Here is a 12,344-nt window from a genome sequence, read left to right as displayed (position 1 = left end):
AGACAGCGTATCGTAACCAGAATTCCTGATGAATTTCAATTCCAGCTCAACTCACCGATTAGTGGTCAAGATCCTCTGACGCCCGTTGCGACCACGCCGGCGCCGCCTATTTCCCGACGACCGTGAGGCGCCTGCCGCGGTGAGACCTCTCTTTGCGCGTCACAGGATCCTCTCAAGGAGGAGAAAGATTTCGGAAAATATGTATTCCCTCCAGTTTTACCCCTCATTCCGGAATATGAGGTTCTGCATGTGTCGAATAATTTTTCCCCGTTGAGAGGCTCCCATGAATCTTTCCCGGGGACATCCGCTGTTATCGTGTCCTGAGGAATGGCCCCTCTCGAATGTTTCCTGAAGCCCACGCGGTGAGGGAAGTCGGGTCTTCCCCGAATGGCTTTCGGGCACATTCTGAATTCTCGTTCCCACGTCAGATATGCGTCGATGACTTTTGGCCGCATGAGAGTGTTTGGACTCCTACTGAAAGAAGTGTCGCGCCCACGTAAATTGCTTCCATTTGAATACAATGACGTTAGCGGACGCGTCGATAAGCCTTGAGTGAGGCACGTTATCGGCAGGATCTCGATCATAAAGTCTCCAGAGGTCCTCGAATCAAGAATCGCTCTTAAAACTGTGAGTGGAGTCCCGCCGAACAGCATCAGATAGATAGTTACTCCGCGACGACGACGCTGAGCGATTCCTCGCGGCGTCCTGTTTCAACTTCTGCACCGCGTTTGAGGATTTATTACTTCTGTTCCTCTCCCGCGCAACGCGACAAACTTCGAATTCGTAGTTACCGACTAGGGGGGAAAGAGGGTGGTCTGTTCGGCGGAAAACACAACATCAAAAATCGATGGCCGATTCCAATAGCGGCGTATTCTACGTGTATAAGATATCTTTGAGCCGACACAAATGCAAGCGTACAGGGAATCCGATGCTCCGATATTCCCGTGGAAGAATCCAAATCGAGAAGGAACGCCAGGAATCCCGTACCGGTCTTTCGTCCTCATGGGGATCCGGAATTGAGGGGCGGGGGCGATCAGTTTCATCAGACAGTCTCTTCCAGGCGTCCAAAATTTCGTACTGCTTACAAAGTTTATTTCTATTTATACGCCTCGATTCACAAGTGGGGCTCGCTGATGTCCGATCGGTTTTCTCCTCATCCATGTTCAAATCCTTCTCTTTCAGCATACGCAATGTGGGCACGCACCCAACGGAGCCCATGGAACATTCAAGTCTTCGTAGCATTCGGGACGGCAAGCCAGCGGCGGGCAATCCGAATCTGGAATTTCCGAATAGTCGACATGAACATCTTTGCAGGCGAGCGATAGGGGCTCGGAGGGAAGCCTTCAACCATTCGGTGATTTTTCCCGCTTCGTGGCTCTCGATTCCAAACTTCCGAGCGAAGTCAAAGATCACAGAGTCCGAAATTCCAGACATAGTTCCCTGTTCGTCTTCCGAACGCAATATGGTTTATGCCGTTCTCTCGTCACTCCATGGTAGTTGGCACGAAAGATGAGCTCGCGATTTCACTGCATGTACCCGGACCGAATTTCAAGTAATCCGAGCTCGAGGCTCACACTTACTGTACAGGCATGTCTGGCAGGGTCCTTCCCAAACGAGGCGACCACCGCTCGCCGCGCAATACATCGGGTCGACGGGCACGCACATGTGACCAAGATAATAGGCGACACTCTGCGAGATCAAGAGGATCGGCAGAAAAATCGCCAAAAGTACAGAACTCGTCTTCATGGTGTCTGCGGTGCTGAGTGGCGAACGGGACTGCGTCTTCGATGCTCCGTCTCTCGGTCAGGATCTATCCACTCCTCCCGGATTCGTCAAGCTGCTTAAGTAGTCATTGACAGTATGAAAAGTCCGTGACTTCTGCCCGAGCGCAAATCGATTTCGTGTCCGGCGTGTCTTGATATGTTTATCAATTTCATCAATATTCCGTTCGATACGCACCTTGGATCGAACTAATCTGTGGAGGCCGCGGACGGTAACTTCTCGCTGCCGATGAGCTCACCGGGATCGACAGGCAGACAAATGGACACGCGGGTGCGACCTTTCGCTGCAGACTCCCTTAATCCTTATCCCTGACATCGTCGCCGGAGCAGCTTGGTGTCCGAGGAGTGATTTCTCGACTGTTGTCGTGATCGACTCTGACGTCCACTGGCGACACATCGGAATGGGATCGCCGGGCGCGTCACTTGCGACCCTTGCTCCAGGAGAAACGGCTTACGCGCCCCCGGTCCTGCCCCTGGCGCTCGAGTCGGATTTCCGCTGCAAAATGCGCGCGATGACCGCTGCCGGGTGCCTGGCGCTTTCCTCTTCATAATGCCACACCTGGAGTTGGGTTCGTTCGAAGCGGGAGCCCTCTCTGATCTAATGAGACATTGGAGATTGAAAGAAGTTTGGTGATCGATCCCATAGGTTTGGGATCACGGGACGCATCTCTCAAGGGAGAAGCCGATCACAATAGATTGAATCCCTCCCGCGAAATCTGTCTCGAAATCCGGTCGAAGACATGTTCCTTGTCTAGACTGGATCTCTTTCGCCGCCTTGCCTTACACCTCACCCTATCGGACCACAGTCTACTCAAATTTGTTCGAAATACTTGTTTTCTGAACTTTCGACTGACGCCCGATGCTGATGATGCCTCGCTTCCGGACCAACTCTTGCTCGATTCGAGTCAAGTGCTTCGGCTCTTATGAAACCCTTGTGCAATAAGATGGGAGGAGTCCCTTCGCTTGGTATCCGTGCAGGCCATTCGTATTGAGTTTGTATGTTATGGACTGTGAGAGAATTTTCTTGGCCGATATTTGTTCTTTGATGTCTCCATCGGGAGCCGAGCCTTCTCGACTGGAAGAGGCTGGCCCGACCGCTCCATGACTTTATGCAGCGGGAAGGGCCACATATCGCAATCATGGTTGGAATCAATCAGCGCTGTCTCTGATTATCGCGAAGAGCCCGAACTCCGTGTACTGAGCTCAAATATTTTCTGTACGATTCATCGGGGTAATTGACGATCGGAGTTCAACCACAACTCCTTCGGGGCGCAAACAAGAATCCAGGTGGCCTGTAATCAACGAATCGCAATTTTTGACTGTTCAATGCCTGTGGTGCCGTTTATCTCGTTCACCGTCTACCTAAGCAGGGACCTAACTTAGGTCACGTGGCGGCGTTGACACCTCGTCCCGAACCTGAGTCGGACGCTACCAGCGGGCGAGCAAGGTCCGTGGAGACCTCTCGCCGAATTCGGATTGAGGCTCGGAAATCAGGTATGTCGAGGAATATTCGGTGTCGTGCCGAGAACGATGCCGATGCTCTTTCCTCGCAAGACGCTCGGAGTCACCCCCGTCCCGATCAAGCCTTTGATCCATGCGTCCGTCAGGGATAGGCTCATGATTACTCATCCTTCATGTAGGTACTCCAGTCGCTTCCACCTTTCACCGAACCTCATGTGACCTCACGGTTTCAAGCATGCAAAACTGATGATGGAGGGTTAACACCAGTCCACGAATGGGTGTAGGCCGAGTTTGGAACAAGACGAGGAAAACAATGAGTCGAAAATAGAGGCTGACTTGTGGGTGTCTGGGTAAATTTTTCACAAGAACGAAAACATTTGTTTGATGAAGCGCATGGCGAGGACGCTATTGTTTCTGTACTCGTCGCCGCTCCCTGATCGTTTGTGACGGTGCAGGCCGATCTCCGGGAGCATAAAAAGGGATCTAGGTGCATCAAGGGTAGACGATCGCTTTTCCGAGCTCGTCCGGCATTTTCACCCAGTCTGCGGCGGTGATTTTCCCAGGCCCTTGACCTTCAGCCTTTCAGACATTGAGACAGTATTATGAAGAGATGCGATTTCTTAGCTATCTTTTCAGGAATGCATGATCGGCTTTATTCACGGGACATTCGGGAAATTGCAGCCTCTCGGTGAGAAGAGATCCGAGACTGCTTTCGGAATCCGGGACCCAGGGGTTGAAGGCCTCTCGTACATCACTGAGGAAATTTCAAGGCGATGTTCTAGGAATGAAACATGCGCGGAATGGCGCGCTGCTTTCGAATGAGGCGTCCTCCTCTCTTAGCTTCCTCTCTCCCATTTTCTCACGACACTGCTTCATCAGGTTTCGTGCGCTCATCTCATAGACAGGAGACTCCCTCAGAGGGCCGATGAAACGAATATAGCACCCATCAAGCATAGCTCATGAAGTAAGTTTTGATGAGGGAGCTCTCCAACAGGTTCCCTGGCGGAATAATGTGTCACGGGAGAGCGGCGAGGCTGCGATCCGGATCGGATCATTCATGAATCCAGGTTTCGGAGATGACCTGAACGCAACTATTGACTGTGGACTCGCTGAATCGATTTGACTTTCTTTGCCCGGAACGACTGTGACCATTTTGAGCTCGATGCTGGTGCCGGCACTGGAATCGGCAGTTCACCATAGCTCCGGGCCGCTCGTCACATCCCGTCCGCGCGCCTCACGCGATAAAGAGACACTAACTCCGTTCAATTTCAAGAAACCCGTCCGACCCTGGACGCCCATCGAGACGACCACGCGCTGCCTTATCTCTGACTCCCTCCTAGAGGTATGGAACTTCTCCGGCTCCGAAATGTTTCGGGCCTGAGTGGTTCTATCGAGAGATTGATGAATGCGTCGAGGTTAGTCCGATGAGTTACAAATCGAACCCGCAGCGATCAGGTGGAGAATTCGCCTGTCCGATACACCGCACCAGATCATTCATACGTGACTCTCTTCGCATAGATGGATCCTTTCAAGTCGCCGCTCCTCGAGACAAATGTCAAACACCGTGAATCGTATGGCGATTCACGTCGAATCGAGAGAGATACGGATACCTGTCTGCCACGGGAATCTTGCCGCGAAAGTGAGTTGATCCATGCGCGGAATCATGACTTTCTGCACCGAAAATTACATTTCTGAATTATAGATATAAATATAAAATGTTGATATAATAATAATTGAAGAAGCTGATCTCATGGTGACGAGCGTCCAAACTTCAAGGTTTGGGGTGATCCAGAGAAGTCTCATCCAAGTCGTCGGATAATAGCCGTCCATGGCTGGCAAGATAACGCAAATTCTTTCGACCCCCTGATGCTCGATGCAAAGAACGGTCTTCATCGATTCCTCAAGGAAGGCGTATGCGTGACCTCCCTCGATTTTTCTGGTCATGGACTGTCTTCACATTTACCACCCGGTAAAGGTTTTGTACGGCTTTCTCACCGGAATCCGTTGCGATAGGACGCATGGAGTCGAGCTGTTTTTGACACTTGCCCCTTGATTCTTCACACTCTATGTCGATAATTCATCCAGGCTCAATATACTCTCAGCACACGTACGCCATTGACATATTGACGACAGCGAAGTTCCTAGAATGGAACGAGTTCTCGTTACTAGGACATTCCATGGGTGGTGGCATGGGATTCTATACGGCGTTTCTCCATCCGGAAAGGTGAACTCTTGTCTCAGGGAAAACAGCCCGTGATTTACCATTCCAATGAGAAAATCTGTCGAGCGTTTAGTCACACCGAGGAAAGGTTTCGTCAATCGTTTCTTCGTTACAGGGTCCGGAAACTGGCTGCGTTGGACGCCACTTTCCCCTACTGGCATCCCACCTACTCATTCGAAATGACGATCGAGAGCTCCCATTCCTTATTCGAGAAGTTTGCCTCTGAGTATCTCGAAATGGGTCTCCCCAAACCGAAAGAATACACGATGGAAGAATATTTCCAAGCGGTATGATGCGCAGCCGAGCAGCTTATAGCACACGGAACTATTATTTTCAAGCTACGAGAAAAAAGAGGCGAATCGAGTTTGAACTGATTTCATTCTTCTCGGAGGCCCGACGTTTCGCATCCTTGGTCTATCCTGATTCTCCCGAGGGGTCGACCAACGAAGAGAATGCTCTGCTTCTGTTGGCGCGAGGGTCCACACCGACTTCAGGCGGAAAGTAGGTGAACGAGTGATAAGCTACCGATCTCGCATCTCGACGGATTCCAGAGCCGAGTCGCCACCTTCCTTCGCCGGGGAGAATCGTTCTCAGACCCCGAATACCCGGTATTTCTTCCAGGTTCGTCTTGAATCGGGACCCGAACTCGCGGGCATTTTTCCCCGAAATGTCAGGACCCTTGAAATTGCCTCTTTACCTCGAGCGCTTCGAACGAAAATCTCGCATGCTATTCCTGAAGCCAGATCGCGGCGTGAAGCATTTTGAGGTGGGAGATCATCAATATTCGAGAGAGTTCTAGAAGCCGAATTGCGTCGGATCAGATCCGAAGCATCCCATAGTAGTATCACGAAAGGGAAATTCTTCTCGATATTGTTTGTCATCCACACAGGAAACCTACGAGATCCTCGCTGATCACGCCCCGACCCATCTGGCTTCTTTCGAAATCGCCGCCGTGCCAAATGCGACACACCACGTTCATATGAACGAGCCCGGGAAGGTTTCTGACAAACTAGCCGATTTTTTACTCGATCCATGATTGGCTTGGGGATTTTTGTTCCGGAAACAGACTCCTCAGCATTGAATTAGCAATAAATTGACTCTGAGACTCAAATGCCAGGTGGATCAGGTGATTCCGCATCCCTCGGGAAAATCGAATCTGAACCCCGAAAATATTCCCATGATGACTCACTCATGTTCCCTCAATGGAATCTCATCGGTAGGCTCCTCCTGAGCCTCCCATGAGTGCTGGAATTATTGAAATTTGCGAGATGTCTGCCCTGTAGAATGCTGTCGGAGGAATGATCGTTCTCGACCGGAAAAGGAGGACGGAGGGAGCTGCCGGGCCATTCCGGCCCAAATGAGCGGAGGACCCGGCTATCCGGAGCCGGAATCAATGGAACCCCATTGATCGGGACTCTCCGGAAGCGATCCCATTGAGTGGAGGATCCCACCGAGTGGAGTTTACTGTACAGAACCTGAATGTGGAATCACTGATTGTGTTCGGAGAAGTACACCCCTGGATCAAAGTTCGTGATTCTGAGCCGAAGAGTGAGCTCGCAGCCTTGTCATATGCGTCAAGACCCCATGTTCCCTGAGTATCCAGAGGCTATGAGGATTTTCTTGAAGACGGGTGACGCTTATTCTCGTGATTATAATAATGACAGTAGTCGGACTTGGTTTTTCTCCAAGTCATCACGAGACGGCTCGTTCGAGGCTTGTTAAACTGGGAAGCGACGTAAGTCTTGGAAGTTCGGGAGGGCAGTTCCTCGACTAGTGTCCGACGGGGGAGATTACTCGGAAGGTATAAGGTTTTTTTGACCAGCCCCGAGATGCAGGTTTCTATGAAGCATGTTCGATCGAGTGAGTTCCGAAAGGCATACAAGAGAAGAGCTGAATGCCACACGCCGATGGGTCCCTTCGCGTGTTCGATTAAAGAGTGGGACGTTCACTGGAGCAACACTGAATAACTGAATCTCTGGGGCTAATATCGGCCGAAAGGAAACTTTAGAGTGTGGCTCGCCGGCGTGGGACGAGCTCGAGTACTGCCCGAGAATAAATCTGCTTCTTCGCCCCTCGATTCGCGATTCTTGATCATGGAAGGTACAAAGATGCCTCGGCCGAGAAGAAACCTCAAATGAATATTCCGGTCGCAGTCGCCTCGGGCGGCCATAGCCTCGGCGGTGCGAGGTAAATTGGTCCTTACGCCGTAGAAAGTGTTCCTGATCGCAAATCCTGAGCTAAGGAGCTTGCCTTGGATCTGCGGGGTCAGCGTCATCAAGCCCGGAACGACGCTTTCTCAAAATAATTCATGCCGAAACCAGAAGCGTGCAGACTGGGAAAGGGGCAGTGGTATGCTCTGCCCAGGGAGGCACTTTTCGAGGGGCGGCAATTCCCGATCGGCCGGCCGGACCTTTCGAAGGGACGGCGTTTCAAGGCGACTGTAGGGTTCCCATAGACTTAATGCTCCCGATGACGTGGACGGCATATTTCCGTTTGCTGAATGGTACTTGATCTCACTACGAAGCTCTGGATTATGCTCTTATGTCACGACGTCCACAACGACGATGTGCAATGATTGGGCTGACGTCCGTCGGCGCGACGCACTGCCTCGCTCAAGTAGAGTCCGAGCTTCGAGTCCGCGGTCTCCCGGATGGATTATTATTATCAATGAAGACAGGTTCCGGGATGTTTCGGGCTGATCGTGCCCGGAAGTTGCGGATCTCAGAGGCGACGGCTCGACCATCGAGCCCTTATTCATGGAGAGTCCAGCGGGCAGGGCTTCGCCCGCTCGAGCGCTCCCTCGTTTAGGAGTCCAACCATCCGGGGGTGAAGCTCAGCGTCGGGAAAACGGTGACAGCGTTGCTAAAAATCTCGTTCGCGCTTCGTATCAAACCACCCGATCGCTCGACAATACTGGAAATGCTTCTGTCAAGCTGGACACGTCTGCGAGCGGAACATGGATCATGGTCGAGAGCAGCCCACATATCGTGTCATGGCCTCCGTCCGTATGTTCATGACTGCAAACGACAATTATGGCTATTAGCGACTCGCGTAGAATGTCGACGCCCGGGCCACCCACATCGCTATGGAGAGGATCATTCCCCCTCTCAGCGACGAGACAAAACTCTGATATATTATATAGAACGAAGACCCCGGACTGGATCTGGGACTTGCGTCAATCACCCCCCCCCCCTTCGAGTCGCTTCCCCGCCCAAGATGGAACACAGGGCGAAGAATTTCACCGTCAAGTTATTTATTTACATAAAGGTTAAAAAATTTCTTCGGACATGCTCCTCAGTTCCGCCATCAAGGATTGAGTCCTCGATGGAAGCGCATCCCGGATCATTAGATTCCGAGTCTAATGAATCTCTAGGTCGATGTTCTCCGCTCCGAAAGATTTCTTGTGAGTCTCGAAGAGACTTCGTAGTGCTTGGATGTACTTTTTGTGTAAGTCCTGGATTTCCTCGATCGATGGGTCGGCGTTCTTCTTCACATGGATCGGAGCACCGATCACCGTATATATCGGTTTCCGGAACGGTATGAAGCCCCACGTGTACTGGAAAACGCCGCGTCCGTGGAAAATTGGAGGTGAAAATCCCAGCATTCTAGTTAAGGCTACTTGGATCTTGCGCACGGTCGACTCAGAGTCGCTGGGGCTTTGGTAGAAGATGTCGTTCTCACCAAACGAGAACACCGGGACGAGTTGAGCGCTGGAATCAAGGAAACCGTCAAGAGATTCTGGATGAGAATTCCCGGGGCCCAAACGTCTCGTGCATGGAATCCACTCACCCATTCTGAATCGCCATGCGAACAAAGCCTCGGCGAGAGTTCAGATTTAAGCGATACGTTTCAGGAACCGCGTCCAAGGCTTCTTGTGCTCCTCCGATCACGATGATGGCCGCGTTCCCTTTGCCCTTGTAGTTCAAGAGGTTGATGATCGATTCCCTCGACACCGAGCTGAGGCCGCAAGCCAGAACCAATTCTCGATGGAGCGGGAAGAAGAACTGGCCCTCCAATGTGAGCAAATGAGGAACGATTCCGGGGAACTTCTCAGAGAAACCCGTCGCTTCCGTGGCGAAATTGCTGAAGGCTCCAGCAGAGGTGATGCCATGAGGATGGTATCCGAAAATGTAGTTTTGTTCGGGATCCAAGTCTGCGGTTTTGACCAGATGGATGGGGAAGAAATCTCGGAACCAACGCCAGATCGTCCACGACCTTACCCAATTACTTCGGCGACCGCCTGATGAACGGACAATTCGATGAGAATAAATGGGACAAGAGCTCGTATCGGTCGTACGGTCCCCGACATCCTGTGTTTCGAAATCAATGAAGAACTCACCTCTTATGCAGGAGTTCATGTCCCATATGTACCACACCAGGTATACGAACAGTAGTACTCGAGGCACGACGCTCGCGTAGAACAAGATGTACACGCATAGTGAGATCGACAGAAGGCCGAAGCCGAAGAACGAAAACGAGAAGTAGATTGCGGCCAAGGTCTGCAGTCTTCGTTCCAATGGCAGCTTCAGAGGGGCCAATTCAATCCCCAGTGACGAAACCATGTCCACGCTGAAAGAACGTCGAGCTCATTCGCATTCTTCCGACGCTCACGAGCTGTCTCTTAAAGCGCGACGAGTTTTTAGTGTTTTCTCGAGTGCGGCCCCCGGCCTTCTCGAAAACGCCGGTCCCGGCGGGGAAATTTCGATGCCTACCTAACCTAACCATGTTTTACGCGAGGTGGGTGCGAAATTCCCGAGGAATCGGATCAGTGATCAACTTACCACAGGAAACTTTTCGCGGAACCGGAATAAGTAGAATCAGTAGCTTCAACCTCTCACTGATCGATAACGATTCCGAATACTCTTCTGGGGACTATTCACGCAAGGTTCTCAAGAAAATTTAGAGGGGACTCCGGACGAGCGCGAAAGCACATTGTGCTCAAAGCAGCTTGCTCAAACGCAAAAATCCGGGACAATGGCTCGTGCTCAAAATAGGTAAAACACATCGGAGCCGCTGAATGAGTGGAGACCTCTCGAGCGAAAGACAATCTCTACCGGAATCGGGATGATAAAGTGAACGGCAAACGCCTTCTCATCCCAGAGGTGTCCCCTCTCATGGCCCTGCTGAGACCGCTCGGGGTAAGGAAATACACAGGATCATTTTTTGCCATTGGTCTCGAGTGCCGACGCTTTCCTGGTCTGTTCTTCCGCCGGATTCTGTCGCATTTCCTGCGCACCGAATAAATTTTCTTCATCGGTCCTGAATGATGATGATCCGGTGGGGCGAGGCAAGCCTTCCGACTTTAATCGACAGCGCCTAGTTAGCGTGTGATTTTGTCGTCCGTGGTCCAGGTGTCACTCGGTCGAAAATCCAACGCGATCACTTGGGATCCCAATGGCGACGCTTGGGGGAGATTGAGAGGACTTTTTCCAGTGGGTCACCGATCACGCAAGAGCATTCGTTACCGGCAATGCCCAAATACAACCGAGAACTAGTTCCCCGGGCAAGCATGATTCGAGAAAACGTTCCTGTCCCGGGACTGGTTTCCCGGAACGAGGCATCCGGGGTCATTCGTGGACTAGAGCGCGGCAGCCGGTTAGGAAAAAATTAAATAAACTCACAAGGATTTATCCATGGCGATTCTTTCGACTTCACCGGCTTTCGAGGAACCAGAAGGCGGCCGAGACTGCCGACACACGGCGTGAGAGACTTGTTCGAATTGCCGCTCGCGACTGACGCGAACGCACACCTGTTTCTTTCCTAACTCAAAAATCGAGAGATCGGTGGATGACCGCTCGGACTCCGTGAATCGAGCCGTTATCACATGTTTCCTATTACATGATCGAGTTTTCAAAGCTGCCTAAGGGCGAGCTGAGATTTTTCCTAATGCTAGGGATAGAACCATCATCCGCAACTTGAGCATTCGAAACTCATTCGAGGAGAATGTTGTGCCGTTGCGGATTTCATGTAGGGGACGATGATCGCCACAAAAAAAACATGAGTTTCGCCACCGAAGAGACTCAGGAAATTTGTCCGACCGAGGCCGACTGAGAAACTCGCCGGGAATGCGAGGATCCACGGGATCCAGTGGCGTCCACAGGTTTCTTCGTGGGGGGGGGGGAGGGGCTAGATCGGGTCCTCGCATAGGGCTGATTTCCAACGTGGCGACCCGCTCCTATACCTTAGTAATACAAACTCTCAATCTGGAAGGGGGCTATAGCCCCTCTGCGGACGCGTCTGACGGGATCCAACGGGGATCTGAACGGGGTGGGGAGTTTTGCTCGTCTCTCGATCCAATAATACAATAATAATTGATCAGCTCAGAAATAGAGCTTCGCACGACAGTATCTTGAAAGAGGGACGGAGAGGACCTGGTGCGATCAGCACGAGTCCTGCAGTTCGATTGTCAAACAGAAGTACTCAAGCTGAGCTCTCAGAATCGGACATAGGGGCTTTCAGAACCAACGTCGTTTGCCTACGACGACCGATGATTTCAGAGACACATGATTATTTTCCTCCTTACCGCCGTAATCAAGCACCTGTCCCCGAGCAGCAACTCGTTTCAATGTAACAAGTGCCTTGAACGTCGGCGTGAGACGGTATGACGCGCTTTTGACGCCGCGGAAGATGACCTCAAACGCTCACGCAGCGGGGTCCATCGGCATGAGGTGAGCCGAATAAAAGGCCTAGCCGAGAAATCCGAACTCCTGAGCTCGTTTCCGAACTCGAGCACTCTCGCTCGGGATCCCCTCCCGCCGCGGGAAAATCTTCGTCGGACACCAGGACGCGAACGCGGATCCAGCTTGAGAACACTGGTTCACTGATGGGAGCGTAAGGGCCATCAAGGACTGCAATACTGCAGTCCGCGTCCGCTTTTGCCT

The 12,344-nt window shown here is 51.8% G+C and overlaps 2 protein-coding genes and 1 long non-coding RNA gene across 3 annotated transcripts; 1 reads left to right on the top strand and 2 right to left on the bottom strand.

Moving 5' to 3' along the window:
- Nucleotides 1–1,078: 1,078 nt before the first annotated feature.
- LOC100905932 (uncharacterized) lies at nucleotides 1,079–1,831 on the bottom strand. Its single transcript, XR_145570.1, has 2 exons — nucleotides 1,581–1,831; nucleotides 1,079–1,276 (listed from the first exon to the last, which is right to left on the bottom strand). It is a non-coding gene; the product is annotated as an uncharacterized LOC100905932 (long non-coding RNA).
- A 2,277-nt stretch (nucleotides 1,832–4,108) lies between these two features.
- LOC100901173 (serine hydrolase-like protein) lies at nucleotides 4,109–5,756 on the top strand. Its single transcript, XM_018640401.1, has 6 exons — nucleotides 4,109–4,206; nucleotides 4,516–4,657; nucleotides 4,761–4,881; nucleotides 5,019–5,211; nucleotides 5,328–5,466; nucleotides 5,579–5,756. Exons 2-6 carry the CDS (start codon nucleotides 4,587–4,589, stop codon nucleotides 5,754–5,756), a joined length of 702 nt encoding a protein of 233 aa, XP_018495917.1. The 5' UTR covers nucleotides 4,109–4,206; nucleotides 4,516–4,586.
- Nucleotides 5,757–8,697: 2,941 nt separating this feature from the next.
- On the bottom strand, nucleotides 8,698–11,191 carry LOC100905784 (2-acylglycerol O-acyltransferase 2). The gene is made up of 4 exons (XM_003745531.1): nucleotides 11,085–11,191; nucleotides 9,803–10,032; nucleotides 9,253–9,703; nucleotides 8,698–9,173 (listed from the first exon to the last, which is right to left on the bottom strand). The coding sequence occupies exons 1-4, from the start codon at nucleotides 11,096–11,098 to the stop codon at nucleotides 8,822–8,824; spliced, it is 1,047 nt and encodes a 348-aa protein (XP_003745579.1). The 5' UTR covers nucleotides 11,099–11,191; the 3' UTR covers nucleotides 8,698–8,821.
- Between the last annotated feature and the right edge of the window lie 1,153 nt (nucleotides 11,192–12,344).

Source organism: Galendromus occidentalis, unplaced genomic scaffold (genome assembly GCF_000255335.2).
Source record: "Galendromus occidentalis unplaced genomic scaffold, Mocc_1.1 scf7180000077484, whole genome shotgun sequence".
In the NCBI taxonomy this organism is placed as follows: Eukaryota; Metazoa; Arthropoda; class Arachnida; order Mesostigmata; family Phytoseiidae; genus Galendromus; species Galendromus occidentalis.
This window is presented reverse-complemented; position numbering and strand designations above follow the sequence as displayed.